Source organism: Garra rufa, chromosome 13, assembly GCF_049309525.1.
Source record: "Garra rufa chromosome 13, GarRuf1.0, whole genome shotgun sequence".
NCBI lineage: Eukaryota > Metazoa > Chordata > Actinopteri > Cypriniformes > Cyprinidae > Garra > Garra rufa.
Window position 1 is genome coordinate 25,537,653 of NC_133373.1, and position 19,289 is coordinate 25,556,941.

Here is a 19,289-nt window from a genome sequence, read left to right on the forward strand (position 1 = left end):
GTATTAAACTTTTTATAAACCCATTGAACTATGTCTATTTTCAGAACAATGGAAAATGCGTTTTTTTTCTTAGCCTTTGCATATTTTTGCTGTAAGGAAATGCATGACAGATTACTGCACTTCTGGTCTCATTTTTGTTATCCTTAGGGGGCAGTGTTGTATCATTTATAGCTAGTTCCACTAATATCAGCAACCTAAATATTCATTTCCTGCCAGTCCGACTATTTCTCACAAATCATCTGTATCTGAAGTCCTAGCCAGAAAACTTTAGGAATATCCAGGCTGAACAGTAATTGTTGGCCTGGTCAGGCCATAAGTTTGGATTAATATTTGCCCTGCCAATGTTTTCACTGGCCCTGCCACAATTTATTTGTAGCAACATATTTTTGTATGTCAGAAGGAAATATGTTTTCCATTTAAACATTAGGTTTCTTTATATTAAAAACAAGTTACATAAAGTAATTTATTATGCTTTTAATTTGTGTAATAACGGTTTTAGATATATAACGTAACTTCATGAAAACTATAAATTCGAAAAACTTTTTCATTCTTGCCCAGGTTAATCAGTCTGTCCTCATTGAATAAATCACATAATACACATTGTAATAAAGTTAATCATTGCAATCTTGTCTCCTTTGGTCTTGTAGGTGCTACCATACTGGGGAAATCCTCATGATCGTAAAGTTATTCGAAAATTTTGGAGCCAGGTAAACATTTCATAAGAATATTGGTCTAAAATGTCATATTTATTGAAATCTATTACTTGAACTATATTTTATCCCTTTTTGGCTCCTGTAGAAAACTCTGTATACCCAGAATGCACCGTTTCATGTGGTCATCACCAGTTATCAGCTGGTGGTGCAGGATGTGAAGTATTTCCAGAGGGTGAAATGGCAATATATGGTTCTGGATGAGGCCCAAGCACTGAAAAGCAGCACCAGGTAATTAGCACTCGATTAGTACTTTTAAAATAGCAATTTTTAAAACGTTTACTTTACACACATATACACTATTATATATGCATATATAGTGTTTCGCTATAATAAGTGCTTGACTTCAAAGCATGTGGGATTATTACATACAACCAGATTTTGAAAAATTTAATTAATAAACGTAATGAAATAAGTGTAACATAAAAGATTAACTGAAAATAATTAGCGCTATCAAACAATTAATCGTGATTAATTGCATCCAAAATAAAAGGTTTTGTTTACATAATATATGTGTGTGTACTGTGTATATTTATTCTGTATATATAAACACACCCACATACGTATACACAGTATATACACATATATTACGTAAACAAAAACTTTTATTTTGGATGTGTTTAATCACGAATAATCGTTTCACTAAAAACATTAAAAGTGCTAAATATATATATATATATATATATATTTCATACAGTTCCATATAGTACAGTGAGAGACAACAAAAATGACTGAAAACGTGTTTCAAAAAATTGATTTGCATTTTAATGAGTGAAAAAAGTATTCGATCCCTTATCAGTCAGCAAGATTTCTGGCACCCAGGTGTCTTTTATACAGGTAACGAGCTGAGATTAGGAGTACTCTCTTAAAGGGAGACACCTGTCCACAGAAGCAATAAATCAGATTCCAAAATGTCCACCATGGCCAAGACCAAAGAGCTGTTCAAGGATATCAGGGACAAGATTGTAGACCTACACAAGGCTGGAATGGGCTACAAGGCCATCGATAAGCAGCTTGGTGAGAAGGTGACAACAGTTGGTGCGAATATTCACAAATGAAAGAAACACAAAATAACTGTCAATCTCTCTCAGTCTGGGGCTCCATGAAAGATCTCACCTCGTGGAGTTTCAATGATCATGAGAACGGTGAGGAATCAGCCCCAGAACTACACAGGAGGATCTTGTCAATCTCAAGGCAGCTGGCAATTGAAAACAATTGGTAACACACTACGCCGTGAAGGACTGAAATCCTGCAGTGCCCGTCTGAAGTTTGCCAATGAACATCTGAATGATTCAGAGGAGAACTGGGTGAAAGTGTTGTGGTCAGATGAGAGCTTGAGCTCTTTGGCATCAACTCAACTCGCCGTGTTTGGAGGAGGAGGAATACTGCCTATGACCCCAAGAACACCATCCCCACCGTCAAACATGGAGGTGGAAACATTATGCTTTGGGGATGTTTTTCTGCTAAGGGGACAGGACAACTGCGCCGCGTTAAAGGGACGATGAACAGGGACATATACCTTCAAATCTTGAGTAAAAACCATTGAAAATGGGTCAAATGGGTCCAAAACACATGGCCAAGGCAACAAAGGAGTGGCTCAAGAAGAAGCACATTAAGGTCCTGGAGTGGCCTAGCCAGTCTCCAGACCTTAATCCCGTAGAAAATCTGTGGAGGGAGCTGAAGGTTCGAGTTGCCAAACGTCAGCTTTGAAACCTTAACGACTTGGAGAGGATCTGCAAAGTGGAGATGTGTGCAAACCTGGTGGCCAACTAAAAGAAATGTCTGACCCCTGTGATTGCCAACAAGGGTTTTGCCACCAAGTACTAAGTCATGTTTTGCGAAGGGGTCAAATACTTATTTCACTCATTAAAATTCAAATCAATTCCTAACTTTCTGGATTTTTTTGGTTGTTATTCTGTTTCTCACTCTTCAAGTAAACCTACCATTTAAATTATAGACTGATAATTTTTTTGTCAGTGAGCAAACGTACAAAATTAGCAGGGGATCATCAAATAATTGTTTCCCTTACTGTATAGCCAGCTAACCACTGAATTTTCTTGCAAAGCTCCAAAATGTTAAAGTCTGGTTGTCTAACTGATCTGTATCCTTGGTTGAACCTTTCAACAAGGGAAAAAGCTTATAAAAAGCTACAGATGCTCCAGGGAGTCTCCAGTACTGGTGCATCTCAGATTTTCCATGTTCCTGTCCTAATAGTCAGTGCTGTGACACTATGTCTGGACTGGAACCCCTCAGAGAATGAGGGCCTCTCGAGCTCTGAGTGTGAGTTTGTGCCTCTCTGGAAATGACAGCACATGTGCCTGCAGCTTCTGTTGTGGTGGAACATGATTTATTGCCCGATCAGAGTCTCCACAGTGCGTCAGAGCAGCTTTCGTGAGCATTTAAGTCCCCATAATCAATGAAAGACTTAACCGAGTCTGAGAAATGAGCTCTGAAGAGAATACCTGTGGGATTCAGAATTCAGCATTGAGTGTTGATGTCGTGTCGAGAGTTGTATCCTTTAGTAACCTCAGCTTGCTTGGGAGGTCTTAGTAACTGTGTCTGGTTCTTCTTGGCAGTGTCCGATGGAAGATTCTCCTTCAGTTCCAGTGCAGGAACCGCCTTTTGCTAACAGGGACGCCAATCCAGAACACAATGGCAGAGGTGAGTGTATACATGTGGGACCTTGTTTGAGAGTCTACTTGTGTGAGTGAAAAACCTGACGCTGTTGTTCTTTTTCTCAGTTGTGGGCCCTGCTTCACTTCATCATGCCAACTCTGTTTGACTCTCATGAGGAGTTCAACGAGTGGTTCTCCAAGGACATCGAAAGTCATGCAGAGAACAAATCAGCTATTGATGAAAGTCAGTCAACTCTTGTGTTTATCTCCATTTAAGTTGTTGTTTACCGATCATTTTATCTTACAATACTGTATGTGTTAGGGTGGAACAATATAGTCAAATACATTATTTTTAAAAAGCTTGTCAAGACAAATATGGATGTTGATGTGACAGACAGGATAGGAAGTAGATTAAAAAGTTTGCTATGCTCTGTCCAGTCTATCAGATAGACAAGTTTTATCATATTTGCTTTTATATTTTAGCAATTAGCTAGTGCAGGGTTGCCCAACCCTGTTCCTGGAGATCTATCTTCCTGCAGAGTTTAGTTCCAACCCAGATCAAACACACCTGTCTGTAATTATCAAGTGCTCCTTCAGATCCTAATTAGTTGGTTCAGGTGTGTTTGATCAGAGTTGGAGCTGAACTCTGCAGGAAGGTAGATCTCCAGTAACAGGGTTGGGCACCCCTGAGCTAGTGTGTCCCTAGCTTTGCTTCTGAGGAGGAGTTTGTATCAAAAATTTTAATCTCAGAGTACTAATGTAATTAAATCAAACAACAGTATGTTGGCTTTATCAAGCCAACATAATTAAGGTATTATATGCAGTTGAGGTCAAAAGATGACATACACCTGACATGAAAAATCTGCAGTGTTAATTATTTTACGCAAAATAAGAGGGATCATACAGAATGCATGCTATTTTTTATTTATTACTGACCTGAATAAGATATTTCACATAAAAAACAATAGCTGAATTTATAAAAACGACACTGTTCAAAAGTTTACATACACTTGATTTTTAATACTTGTTACCTGAATGATCCACAGCTGTTTTGTTTTGTTTAGTGATAGTTGTTTATGAGTCCCTTGTTTGTCCTGAACAGTTAAACTGCCTGCTGTTCTTCAGAAAAATCCTTCAGGTCCCACAAATTCTTTAGTTTTCCAGCAGTATTTAAACCCTTTCCAGCAATGCCTGTATGATTTTGAGATCCATCTTTTCAAACTGAGGACAACTGAGGGACTCATATGCAACTATTATAGAAGGTTCAAACGCTCACTGATGCTTCAGAAGGAAACATGATGCATTAAGACCCAGAGAGTAAAAAAAGTTTACACCCCTGGCTCTCAATGCATCATTTTTTCTTTCTGGAGCATCAGTGAGCGTTTGAACTTTAGTGGTCCTCAGCGTGAAAAGATGGATCTCAAAATCATACAGTCATTGCTGGAAAAGGTTCAAATACACACAAATGCTGAAAAACCAAAGAATTTGTTGAACCTGAAGGATTTTTCTGAAGAACAGCAGGTAGTTTAACTGTTCAAGACAAACAAGGGACTCATGAACAACTATCACTCAACTAAAAAACACAGCTGTGGATCATTCAGGTGACAACACAGCATTGATAATCAAGTGTATGTAAACTTTTGAACGGGGTCATTTTTATAAAATCAACTATTATTTTCTCTTGTGCACTGTTGACGTCTTTTATGTGAAATATCTTATTCAGGTCAGTACTAAATAAAAAGATGCAGATTGTATGTAAACTTTTGACCTCAACTGTATTATTTGTAATTTCAGCTACAGTATGATTTTAATAACATTTAATATTAAATCAGCAACACTCATGCTGAACAAGCGAAGCCTTCATGTGTGCTTGATGTGATTTACTGTGGTTTACCCTTTCAGACCAACTTTCCAGATTGCACATGATCCTAAAACCCTTTATGCTGCGCAGAATAAAGAAGGATGTGGAGAATGAGCTCTCTGACAAGGTGATGTCCTATAGCCTCTCAGACAGAATTATGGTTTCATATCTAAAATGTCTATGTATGTAATATTTGTTGCATGTTATTCTCAGATTGAAATCCTGACATACTGCCAGCTGACCAGCAGACAGCGGCTGCTCTACCAGGCTCTAAAGAACAAGATCTCCATCGAGGACCTGCTGCAGTCATCAATGGGCACGGCCCAGCAAGCCCACAGTACCACCAGCAGCCTTATGAACCTTGTCATGCAGTTCAGGAAGGTGAGGCCGGATTTGTCAGCTTTAAAGAGATAGTCACCCAAACATGAACATTTGGTTTGAAACAGCAATAGGGTGAGTAAATCGTAACACAGTTTTCATATTTGGGTGGACTATCCATTTAAAGCCTGTGTGACCTTTTGAACTCTTACTGTGTGTATATATAGTAAAGAAGCTGTTTGTGTAAACAGCATGTTGTTGTCAACTTTAAAAGGTTTGTAACCACCCAGACCTGTTTGAGCGCCAGGAGATACGCTCGCCTTTCCACATGTCCCTGAAGCCCTTTATCATGTCCAAATTTCTGTTCCGACACGCCATCCTCCGCACATCTGACCACGCAAAGACCAAGTGAGTTGATCTCAGTGTAACTCCAAGATTTACTAATTCTGTAAGAACAGGGAAGTCCACACCACAAATATACATAGAGGAACAATATTGTTGGAATAAAGAGCTAATGAATGATAAAAAGCCAGCCAGTCAGAACATTTAGAACAGCAGACAACATAGAGTTGTGGTCAAAATTATTCATACCCTTGGTAAATATGATCAAAGAAGGCTGTAAAAGTAAATCTGTGTTGTTTATTCATTTGATCTTTCATTCAAAAATTAAAAAAAATCTAACCTTTAATTGAAGTAAAAGATTTCAAAGGATTAGTTTACTTTCAGAACAAAAATTTACAGATAATGTACTCACCCTCTTGTCATCCAAGATGTTCATGTCTTTTTTAATGAAATTATTTTTTTTGAGGAAAACATTTAAGGATTTCTCTCCATATCATGGATATGTATGGTGCCCCCAAGTTTGAACTTCAGCTATGCATGCGCATCGCAGAGACGAGACAAGACGAGCATTTGAGGTTAAAAAGTATATAAATTGTCAATTTATTTTGAAAATAACTGATCGTTTTGCTAGATAAGACCCTTCTTCCTCGGCTGGGATTGTTTAGAGCCCTTTAAAGCTGCGTTTAAACTGCATTTTGGAAGTTCAAACTCAGGGGCACCATAGAAGTCCACTATATGGAGAGAAATCCTGAAAGGTTTTCCTCAAAAAATATAATTTCTTTACGACTGAAGAAAGAAAGACATGAACATCTTCGATGACAAGGGGGTGAGTACATTATCTGTAAATTTTTGTTCTGAAAGTGAACTAATCCTTTAAAGTGCTGTAAATTCACATTATGAAACAAATATTTTTTTTTTATTATTTGCATTTTTAGTGCACCAGGTTGAATAGGAACATGAAATTATTCAGCCTTTTGTTCCTGTTTCACAGGAGAATAAATATGAGAAACACAAAGGCCAAATTTTTTAATCATCCATCACAAGGAGTAAAAACAAAAAAATATAATGTCTGATGTGCAGCAAAAGATTAGTTTGAGTGGCCGAAGACTCTCCAAGGATCACAGCTGGAGAATTGCAAAAAATAGTTATGTCTTGGGGCAGAAAGGGCTTCAAGAAAAAAAAAAATCAAGAAAACAAAATGCTCTCATTCAAAAACAATCTCCAGCATATTCAGTTGTCAGACACGACTGGATCTTCAAACGAGACTGGCTTCTATAGTCAGATGAAACAAAAAAATGAGTTTTTTAGCAGCAAACACTCAAGATGGGTTTGGTGCACACAGGGATAAAAAGTACCCCATGTGTACGATGAAATATACTGCTGTATCTTTAATTTTGTGGGCATATTTTCTGCCGAAGGTCCTGGACGTCTTGTTCAGATAGATGGCATTATGAATTCTATCAAATACCAACAAAAATCAAAACCTGAATGTCCCTGCTAGAATGCTGGATCTTCCATCAGGACAATGATCCAAAAAAAAACATCAAAGACAAAACAAAAATGGGTCACTGAAGGCATGGACATCCCAGTTCCCTGAACTCTATAGAAAATGAGTGGGGTGAACTGAAGAGAAGAAGCACCAACATGGACCTTGAAATCTGAAAGGTCTGAAGTGATTCTGTATGAAGGAATGGTCTTTGATCTTCTGTTAGATGTTCGCCAAACTCATCAGGCATTATAGGTGAAGACTTAGAGCTGTTATCCTGGCGGAAGGTGGTTGCAAAAAGTATTGAATCTGATTAATTGTGGCCAGTGTGTATTAGAGAAAAACGTTTATTTCATAATTAGATTTTCCCTTTATTTTAAATTCTTATTCTCCTAAAAAAAGCTTAGATTTTTGTACAATTTTAAATAAAAGATCAAAAGGATTAACAATGTAGATTTATTTTCACAGCCTTCTTTGATCGTATTTACCAAGTGTATGAATAATTTTGAGCACAACTGTAACCGCAGAATGCAGATCTAATTTATAATTTATTTTTATAGTTCTTTGTAGTTACCATTTTTAATGTGAACAAACCTTTAGGGTGATTCCTAACCAACTGTGTGGCATTGTTGATTGAATTGAAATGTTGTTATACAACTTGTGTAATAGGTGAGTTCTTTTTTATTAGATTAATTATTTAATTCATTCTCTCACTTCTCAGGCAGAAGCAAACTCTGCTCTCTCCCTTCTCTGCTCAACACATTCAACAGTCCTTGTTTCACCGAAAAAGTAAGTCTCTATTATTCAACAATTCTATTCTGATTTTGTAATTTAAAAACATCTCTAAAATTCTGATGATATGTTCAATTGATACAGCTGACGATGAAGGCAGCAGCTATTCTTTCCTGCGGTTCATCGATGTGTCTCCTGCTGAGATGTCCAACATCATGCTTCAGGGGACTGTAGTGAGGTAAGTTATGCCACACTCGCGTCAGTCAGAGAACAATACTTGTTAAAACACACACTTTCTCTGACTTAGGATAGTTACTTAATATTGTCAACTTAAAGGGATAGTTCACCCAAAAATGAACACAAATAAAGATATTTTTGATGAAATCTGAGAGCTTTCTGACCCTCCGTAGACAGCAGTGCAACTGACATGTTGAAGGCCTAGAAAAGTTGTAAGGACATTGATAAAATCAGTGGATCAACCGTAATTTTATAAAGCTACGAGAATACTTTTTGTGCACATAGAAATGAAAATAACAACTTTTTTCAACAATTTCTTATCTTCTGAGAGTACCACGATGGTGGCGTAGAACCCGGATGCACTTTGCCTTTTTTACAAGCAGAGGAATGTACACACATAATATAATATAATAATATACTTGTTATATAGTTTTCTTTGCGCACCAAACGTATTCTCGTAGCTTCCTAAAATTACAGTTGAACCTCTGATATCACATGGACTATTTTATTGATGTCCTTACTACCTTTCTGGGCCTTGAACTTGGTAGTTGTGTTGTTGTCTATGGAGGGTCAGAAAGCTCTCTAATTTCACCAAAAATATCTTAAAGGGATAGTTCACCCAAAAATGAAAATTGGATGTTTATCTGCTCACCCCAAGGGCATCCAAGATTTAGGTGACTTTGTTTCTTCAGTAGAACACAAACAAAGATTTTTAACTCGAACCGTTGCAGTCTGTCAGGCATATAATGGCAGTCAATGGGCACCAAATCTTTGAGAATAAAAAAACATACACAGACAAAACCAAATTAAACCCTGCGGCTTGTGGCAATACATTGAGGTGTTCAGACACAAAACGATCAGTCTGTGCAAGAAACTGAACAGTATTTATATCATTATTTACCTCTGATTCACCACAACGTTCAACTGTCCCGAGCGCATTCACAACAGCCGGCGCGTAACACGTCAACGTGATTTGTAGTCAAGTTTTACTCTCAAAGATTTGGTTCGCATTTACTGCCATTATATGACTGACAGACTGCAATGGTTTGAGTTAAAAATCTTCGTTTGTGTTCTACTGAAGAAACAAAGTCACATACATCTTGGATGCCCTGGGGGTAAGCAGATAAACATCCAATTTTCATTTTTGGGTGAACTGTCCCTTTAATTTGTGTTCTGAAGATGAATGAAGTCTTACAGGTTCTGAACGACATGAGGGTGAGTAATTAATGAGAATTTTCATTTTTGGGGGAACTGTCTTCTAAAATCTCTTCTTTTCTCAGGTGGTTAGCCCTATATCTGTCCTTCAAATCGGCCTACCGGCTCCACCTCAGCCGTCTGTGGAATGAAGAAGTGATGGAGAATGAGGCTAAAGGCAATCTGTGTCTTTCACACAGAGATCTCATCCTGTGGCTTAACCGGCCAACGTCTTACCCAAATGTCCACACCAGTCCTATTTTACAGGTGAGCTCTGTCATTTTTTTTTTGCTTTTGTTTCTTTGTGTTCATTCCATGCAGCTGACATGTTCAAAGCCCAGAAAGGTAGTAAGGACATCATTATTATAGTCCATGTGACACAAGTGGTTCAATCGTAATTTTATGATTTTTTTGCGCAAAGAAAACAACTTTTTTCACAATTTTAACACTGTCCTTAAACATGGTACTTGTAGTAGAATACAAAGCATACAATCTGGTCAAAATGTACGTCCAAAAATAATACGTTTTGGTTATTTCTCAGGCATAACTCAAAAGACATAGTGGAACAGTCCTGCTTCTAGATGTCTAGTTAACATGCTTGAACAAAACTGAATATCTTCCAAAGATTTGATTGCACAAATTTTGGCGTATTTCTTTGCTCATCATATTTCTTGCACTGTTTTGGATGTATGAGTGCACAGGTCTACTCTTGCTTTGGGTTACCCCACTGAACCAGATTAAATGACCCTCATCTTTCATTAGCGGCAAAGGCTCGTATTTCGTTGTGGAAACCTCTTTCCACTCACCCACGAGACACTGCGGTGTTGCTGTATATCAAATGCTGATGGGAATATCAAAGGTCCAAACTGATTATCGGGGAAAGGAAAGACGATAGAGGAAGTGATGCTGGATGTCCCAGTCCAGAAGCTACAGTGTCGTCCCCTGGAGGCCAAACAGCGGCAGGGGTTAACCTGCAGTTTGGTGCATTGGCGTGCATTCAGGCTACGGTCAGGGGAAGCTGTGTTCAGAAGGTGCTGACTGAGGTGTAATATTATCCACTTCCCACTACAGCTTTTATACCACACAAGCGTCTCCTAGCTCCACTGGGGCATGGATGGGGAACACGAAACCACAACAATCAGCTCCCCGTGTGGACTGGCCCATATCGAGCACTCAGAGGCCGGGCTTAAACTGTACTAACTAGTGACAAAAGTGAAAGCACCTGTCTTTTTCCTTAATTTAGAGCAGTTCAGTTTTCTCCAAACATTGCATCATATGGTGATTTTAAGTTGTAAACCAAGATACTCAGCCAAACTGGTTCCCAGTCTCTAAATTTAAGCTGTCAGTCTGTGATTTGTAAGTAATCACGTATTGCTTAAACCCAGTGCCGAATGTGAACCGAGGGATCCTTCTGTCAGAGGTGCCGTGTGCAGATGTTGCTGATCTGTGTGTTGTTGTGTGGTAATTAGTGTTCGGTGTGTTTGTATCAGTCAGTGTGCAGCCGCAGGCAGCAGTGCTGTGAGAATCTCAGCGCTCTGGATCATATTGATGCCTCATCTGTGTTTGTATGGTCACTCTCACTGACATCTTGGCAAGAGTTTCAAGCTTGTGCTTTATGAAACGAGACACGAGCACGCCTGTTGAGACTGCCTTCTTTCTTTCTTTCTTTCTTTCTTTCTTTCTTTCTTTCTTTCTTTCTTTCTTTCTTTCTTTCTTTCTTTCTTTCTTTCCTTCTTTCTTTCTTTTCTTTTTCTTTCTTGTTTTTATTTTCCTGCTTTTTTTCATTACTTAAAATTTTAGTTTTGTTCACTTTCTTTCTTTCTTTCTTTCTTTCTTTCTTTCTTTCTTTCTTTCTTTCTTTCTTTCTTTCTTTCTTTCTTTTATTTTCCTGGTTTTTCTTTTTTTCATTTCTTGAAAAATTTAGTTTCTTTTTTTTCTTTTTCTTTCTTTCTTTGTCGTTTCTTTGTCTTTTTTCCTGCTTTTTTATTTTTTCATACATTTTTCATGTTTTTTCACTTATACTTTTTCTTTTTGTCTTTCTCTTTTTCTTTCTTTGTCTTTTTTCCTGCTTTTTCTCTTGTTTTTCATTGCTTGAATGTTTCATGTTTTTTTTACTCATGCTTTCTTTCTTTGTCTTTTTATTTGCGGCTTTTTCTCTTTTTTTCCATTTCTTGAAATGTTCATGTTTGTTTTTAACAGTTTTTTCTTTCTTGTTATTGAAAAATTGGTTATTTTCCTGCCTTTTCTCTTTTTCTTTCTTGAATTTTTCATGTTTATATTCACTCATACTTTTCTTTCTTTCTTGTTTAATTTCCTGTTTTTTTCTGTATTTTTTAATTTCTTTAATTTTTTATGTTTTTTAACTCATACTTTCTTTCTTTGTCTTTTTTTTCCAGCTATTTCTCTTTTGTTTCATTCCTTGAATTTTTCATGTTTTTTTTTACTCTTTTATTTTCTTTTGTTTGTTAATTTATTTTTTTCTTGCATTTTTGTTCTTTCATTTTATTATTGCTGTTGGTTTGTTCCTTTACTCTCCTTCTTTTTGTTCTTTCATTTTTGTTTTCCTGTCATTTATTCAATTATTTTTGGATTTTTTATTTATATATATATTTTTCTTTTTCTCTTTCTTCCCCCATGCTTTTTCTTTCTTTCTTTGCCTTTTTCCCAGCTTTTTCTCTTTTTTTCCATTTTCCATTTTTTTCACTCTTTTGTTTCATTTGTTTGTTAATTTATTTTTTCTTGCATTGTGTTCTTTCATTTTATTATTGCTGTTGGTTTGTTCTTTTACCTTCTTTTTTCATCTTTTTCTTGTCATTTATTCATTTATTTTTGGATTTTTTATTTATATTGTTTTGTTTTATTTATATTTTTCTTTTTTCCCCCACTCATACTTGCTTTTTGCTTGTTTTTATTTTTTTTTTCTTCCAATTTTAATTTCCGCTTTCTTTCTTCATTCTTATATTCTTTTAGTCATAGGTGTTTTTTTGCTTGCTTTTGCTTTTTATATTTCTTTTCCCTCTCTCATTTTTTGTCTTTCGTTTTCACTCTCATTTGTTTCTCACTTTCTCTCATTTCTTTCTTTCTCTCTCATCACACGTCTTTCACACCTCATCCATCATTAGCTCCCAGCCTCCTCTAAATGAAGTTGACAGGTCTGTTTATTCATGTCACTTGTGTGGATGCAGACAGGAAACAGGCAGATATATAGGCTGGTCTTTATGATTCATGCGGGTCATTAGAGCCGTAGTTTTGACTGTGACCCCGTCTGGACGTCTGTTACCACTGTGGTCTCATTTAGGGTATAACTTCTGCTCAGCGTGACCTCTTGACTTGTGACAAATGGAGCTGATGAGATGGGAGTTAGGTTTACATTAGATTAGGAGTAACTCAGTGTAGAGAGTTGCGAGATCACTAGGAGGTGCTGCAGGCCCATGTACTCCTCTGTGACAAATTCACACGTCATGCAGAAAAACGGCTATCCTCACACACACACTTAGTCATACGTGTTGACATTTTGACAGCATGTGATTTAGTAGGGTGTAATATCCTATACTGATTACTTTTTTTCTTTCTCTTTTGCAGGATTTAGTGTTCATGTCCACAGGGTCTTCGCTAATCTGTCACACTGACGTGGTCATCCACAGTAGACGCTCATCCACTCAGATGATCAGACCGTGCCAGCCTACCCAAGCACCCAAGTTTTTACTCACCGTCACACCCAGGGTGAGAAACACACAGCTTTTTTTCTCAAAAAACATCCTGGTGGACCATATTGATTGCCAGAACTTTCACTCAGTTTAGAGGTTTGAAATAAATCCAGATTTCTATATGCAGCAACTGTTGCTGTTTTCAGTGTCCAGTAACAGTTTGGCAAAAGTCAGAAACTCATCAGCATGGATTTCTACTGAGGGTGGTCAGATGCTGACAGTGATCTCCCGCTGTCTCAGAAACAAACTTGCTATCCAAAATGAAAGACTCGTTCTTTGTGTGGCCCTCAGAACAAGCCTGGTTTATTTATCCTCGTTGACCCCCTGACAGATCTTCTGCTCAGCTGATCATGACCCCAGTGGAGAGTAACCAAACAACACAAGCCCACCAGTGAAGAAATCAGAGGTCTTGGTTTAGGGCTGCTTCTCTGGCTGTGAATACACAGCCCATTAAAAACCACACCGCCATTTGGGATACTCTCAAACTTGGGGATTTTCTCAAAATATTGTGAATTCATGTGGTAGTTAAGACTTACAACATCATTTCCTGGTTCAAAATCAACATTCCTATCAAACAATTCTAGCCAAACTTTCGGAGCGGTTTTCAGATCTTTTTAGATTAGAAAAAATCTCTAAACAATTATATTTACATTATACTTTTTTTTTTTCTTTATAAATGTAATTTTATTTATGTAATAATATTATATAATTTGTATGTTTGCATATTTTTATTCAATTTTGCATAGCTATTTATGTAACATTAATATAATAATTATTGCTTTATTTATATAAATAGTCATTTCAGACTGAGAGTTCTTATGTGTACTTATGTCTTATACTTTTATGTAATATAATGAAATAATTAGGTATTTTAATATATTTTATAGTATTTTATTTAAAAAAATATTGTTATAATTCTTCTATTTTCTTATTCTACTTTTTTTAACTGTAATATTTTTTAAAAAATATAAATATATTTTAAATTTACTGTTTTATTCTTTTCCCAGTTTGAACCATTACTCTTTTCTTAACCCTAACAAAGACCCACCATTTAAACCAGAGGTGATGTTATCTTTTATCAAATGACAGTTTGATCAGAATTTTTAAAACCTTTGTAAAAGCCAGAAACTTCAAGCCTTTAAAGGGATAGTTAACCCAACAGTAATTACCCCATGATTTACTTGCCCTCAAGCCATCCTAGGTGTATATGACTTTCTTCTTTCAGATGAATACAATCGGAGTTATATTAAAAAATTGCTGGTTCTTCCAAACTTTATAATGGCAGTGAATGGCTGTTGAGATTTTGAAGCCAAAAAAAGTCCACCCATCCATCATAAAAAAGTGCTCCACATTCTCTTGGGGGTAATAAAGGCCTTCTGAAGTGAATCAATGCTTTTGTGTAAGAAAAATATCCGTCGTACACGCATTCACGAGAGAGTGGCGTTCGATTGGATGATGTAGGCGTAGCATAAGCTTCTAGTCTTGTCAGAATCAAGTTTTGTTTAAGCCAAAAAAAAAAGAAAAAAGTCTCCTATTGGCTTATATCGAAATCCATTTTTCTTTACAAATCCTCGTGGTGTACTTCTAATTCATGACCATAAAGACGTTTCTTATGCTCATCAAGGCTGCATTTATTTGATCAAAAATACAGAAAAAAACTGTAATATTGTGAAATATTATTTCAATTTAAAATAACTGTTTTCTATGTGAATATATTTTAAAATGTAATTTATTCCTGTGATACAAAGCTAAATTTTCAGCATCATTACTCCAGTCTTCAGTGTCACATGCTGATTTATTATCAATGTTAAAAACAGTTTTTGGAAGCTGTGATACTTTTTTTCAGGATTCTTTAATCAATAAAAGGTTAAAAGAACAGCATTTAATTAAAATAGAAAGGTTTTCTAACAATATACACTACTGTTCAAAAGTTTGGGGTCAGTAAATTTTTTTTTTTTTTTTTGAAGGAAATGAATAGTATTATTCACCAAGGATGTGTTAAATTAATAAAAAGTGATAGCATAGATTTACAGTGTTAGAAAAGATTTATATTTTGAATAAATGCTGTTCTTTTCAGCTTGTTAGTCATCATAGAAACCAGAACAAAAGATTCACAGGTTTTTACAAATTATTGCCATCACAACTGTTTCCAACACTGATAATTCTAATAATAAAGCAGCATATTAGAATGATTTCTAAAGGATCATGTGACACTTAAGACTAACAGTAACAGCTGATGAAAATTCAGCTTTGCGTCACAGGAATAAATTATATTTTAAAGTATATTAAAATAAAACCATTATTTTTATATTGTAATAAAATTTAGCAATATTACTGTTTTTTTTTTCTGTATTTTTGATTGAATACATCCCGCCTTGATTTAGCATAAGAGACTTGTTTAAAAAACATTACAAGTCTTACTGATCCCAAACTTTTGAGTGGCATTAATGGGTGTACTACAGGTTTATAAGTTTAAATATGGATATTTTTCTTACACAAACACATTGCTTTGCTTCAGAAGGCTTTTATTAACCCCTCAGAGCCAAGTGGAGTACTTTTTATGATTGATGGATCTACTTTTTTGGCCTTCAAAATCTCAACAGCCAATCACTGCTACCCTAAAGTTTGAAAGAGCCAGAAAGTTTTTTTAAAATATAACTCAAATTGTATTCGTCTGAAAGAAGAAAGCCATATACACCTAGGATGGCTTGAGGGTGATTAAATCATGAGGTAAAAACAATGCCTTTAAGTCTAACCGTAACCTTAAACCTAATCTGTAAATCTAATTGGTAGATAGAAAGGTTGTTTCAGATCCAGGAAAACTACTTAAGCTAGTCGAGATATTAATCTTTTAATGGTTCAGACATGTATGAGAAACTGTTTTATTTTTCCTCCAACATCTGCTCTTAACTTGGCTTAATGTAAGGCTATCTCTGTGTTATCCCAGCCCTAGAGTCAGGATTGTGTCTAGCCTCATGGCCGCGCTGTGAGAATTGGCACCGCGTTGTCACCGGCCCCTATGCACCAGGGGCATATGGGCACTGTGGGAAAGTGATAAGATAGATTAGTCGCCTTTTTTCTCTTTATTCATGAGGGACTCTTGACCCTTTTGGCTTTTTATGGCCACATCTGCGTGTTCGCGCTCCTATTGGTCAGCTGTTCGCTACAAAACTGGAAGCCTGGCCAAAGCTGAGCTGTTTTTCATCAGAGATAAGAATGAAAGGAAGATAATATCATCCGCTTGTCAGCACGCCATAAAATTCTCCGTAAAGCTGAAAGAGGGATAAAGCGAGAGGGAGAGGGAGAGAAAAGAAACGGCCAGTGGAAGGGGTTGTGAGCGGTGTGAATCACTACAGGAAATGGTCATCTGTTACTCAAAGGCCTGTTAGCGCTGTTAGCACCGCTGACCTCTGCCACGCTTTCCTGCCAGAGCGGCGGGGTTCGGACAAAATGTCAGAACGACAGGGTTGTGCGTGCCTGTGTGTGTGTGTGAGCACGTTCGACAACTGGAAATGATTTTTCTCCCCCTCAAGCTGCAATTTGTTTGGTGTTTCGTAGCGATAAAAAGACTGAATAGGGAAATAGATGCCAGTTATCTGGAGGAAAGACAATTTGATAGCCTAAACAGCCTCGGAGGTGTTGACTAAGGGATTTTCTTCTTTCCCTAGGTGACTTCAGTTCCCATGGAACGCTACTGTGCCGATCGCAGTGCCGAGTATGAATGGAGGTTAATACGAGATGGAGGGAGTCTCATTGCTAAGCAGTGCTTCCTGTACGGATCCCCCGAGCTGGCTTGCGCCTGGGCTCTACGCTCTCAGGCCTTCCTCCCTCAGAGCCCAGGGGGCGTCATGGCCCTGCAGCAAAGACACGGCTGGTCCTTCATAAGGATTCCAGGTAGGTAAAATCCTGGGTGGGAGTTAGCGTGCGTGCATGTGTGTTTGTTTATGTTTGCCCGTGTGTAAAAGCGGTTGAGAGGTACTTCATTTTTCCAAGACGTTTGTATCCGGGTATTGTCCTCGCAAAGACATTTTTATTTAAGACAAAGAACTTTCTCACGTTCATTGGTTTGTTCATAAAGGTTTCGAATGTCTCGAGAGGAAGTCGAAATTTTATTGAAATTTATAATGCCCTCAGAAGCGACAACTCCCTCCTTTAGACCAAACACAAACCAGAGAACTGTGTCTCAGCTCCTCATGGCAAGCCTTGAAGCCCTGAGGGACTCCACGGCACCGCTGTGCTCCGAGGCCAAAGTGCATTTCAATCAAAGAAATCTCACAGAGTGCTTAAAATCTCATGAGAGAGGTCATGGAAGAGGCCACGTCTTAGGGCCGGTGCACCTAAGTCACTGTTTTGGCACCAGTGCATAGCCATTCGTCACATGTTTAGCATTGGGAATACTGCCAGGCGATACTTAAGACTTAATTTGCAGATAAGACAGATTTTTGCATCAGCCTGTTGTGTGAATTGCACACAGGCTTGTGTGTTGTGTGCGCGTTCCAGTGTGATTGCTGGGAGCAGACTGGGGAAGAGAAAGAGGTCTGGGAGCGCTTGTGAAGTTGGGAGGGGGGACAAAGCAAGGAAGTTGGACTATTGGACATTGTTTCTGCACAGCGTTAGGTAAGCGCTTTGAATGTGTGTGTGTGTATCACTGTGAATGTTCATTCACAGGCTTAAGGTGTTTCAGAGCGCACTTTTCCCATTTTCTCAGAGTCATACTGTACCCTGGGAAGGAAATGACACAAGCCTGGGCAAGAGTCATTGAAGTATGCTGGCGGTCCCACCACTGGCTCATTAAATTAAAAGCCTAGATCTCCATATAAAGGCTGACGGAGGATGTATTAGCAATAACTAAAGAAAATGTACAAATATTTAAGTCATTAAAAATAGGCTTAAAGTGAATGAATAAACATTCAACATGTTTAGTATTTACTGATTTTTTTGATTCTTTGACATCTTAAAGATTGAAAACATGAAACATATCATTACAGATACATTTTAGGTCATATAATAAAGTAAGTAAAGTTAATTATTCACCCTCATGTCATTCCAAATGAGACCTTCATTCATTTTCGAAACCCAAGTTAAGATATTTTTGATGAAATCTAAGAGCTTTCTGTCTCTGTATAGACAGCAACAGTACTACTACATTCAAGGCCCAGAAAGGTAGTAAGGACATTGTTAAAATAGTCCATGTGACATCATTGGTACAACTGTAATGTTATGAAGCTATGAGAATACTTTTTGTGTACAAAGAATACAAAAATAATGACTTTATTCAACGTCAGAATGCTGACTTCTGCGTCAGCAGCACCGCACGGATGCAACGTGGTACTCTCGTGAATGTACGTCGAAGATTGACACAGTAGAGGAGAAATTGTTGAATAAAGTTGATATTTTTGTTTTCTTTGCACACAAAAAGTATTCTCGTAGCTTCATGAAATTAAGGTTGGACCACTGATGTCACATGGACTATTTTAACGATGTCCCTACTATGGCTGCCCCCTAATAGTTGACTAACAAGTCAAGTAGTCAACGAGAAAAGGCTTGGTCGAAGAAAATTTTATTAGGCGGTTAGTCCCAGAAAAGAAAAAGTCCACAGGAAGTGGATAAAAGTAATACATCTTTCGAATCTGTAAAGACTACGTTTATTTGTGTGCACTCAGAATAACAACAAAACGTTGCACTTTTGTAAAATAATTAAAGCAAACAGGTTGTGATTTCTGCAGTCTTAGTCTCTGTGAACTTGAGCGCGAAACTTCGAAACTCTGTGTATTCTTGCCTAAGTATTCTACTTTTCAAATTAACCAATTCAAATAGAAAACAAATATTCTCAGATTATGTAATCCGTATGAAACATGCGTACAGGTGCATCACTACTGCGCTAGAGCACTTATTAGGCTATGTAGGCAATTAAACGCTCATTATTATGATTTATATGATTTATTAATAAATGTGCAACTAATAGTCGACTAATACTTAAAATGAACGACTACTAGTTGACCAGAAAAATCTTTAGTCGAGGGCAGCCTTAGATTACAGATACATTTTAGGTTGTATAATAAAGTAGTTTCACCCAAAAATGGAAAT

General features: G+C 37.2%; 1 protein-coding gene across 1 annotated transcript in view; it reads left to right on the forward strand.

Moving 5' to 3' along the window:
* Positions 1-19,289, forward strand: part of LOC141348453 (chromatin-remodeling ATPase INO80-like) — a 58,216-nt gene that overhangs the window by 9,214 nt on the left and 29,713 nt on the right. Inside the window, exons 2-13 of the mRNA XM_073852753.1 lie at positions 648-707; positions 799-941; positions 3,287-3,371; positions 3,452-3,569; positions 5,228-5,313; positions 5,400-5,567; positions 5,779-5,912; positions 8,054-8,121; positions 8,209-8,302; positions 9,582-9,762; positions 13,078-13,218; positions 16,871-17,096. Of these exons, the coding sequence (XP_073708854.1) occupies positions 648-707; positions 799-941; positions 3,287-3,371; positions 3,452-3,569; positions 5,228-5,313; positions 5,400-5,567; positions 5,779-5,912; positions 8,054-8,121; positions 8,209-8,302; positions 9,582-9,762; positions 13,078-13,218; positions 16,871-17,096 (1,504 nt within the window). The remainder of the gene's footprint in view (positions 1-647; positions 708-798; positions 942-3,286; positions 3,372-3,451; positions 3,570-5,227; positions 5,314-5,399; positions 5,568-5,778; positions 5,913-8,053; positions 8,122-8,208; positions 8,303-9,581; positions 9,763-13,077; positions 13,219-16,870; positions 17,097-19,289) is intronic.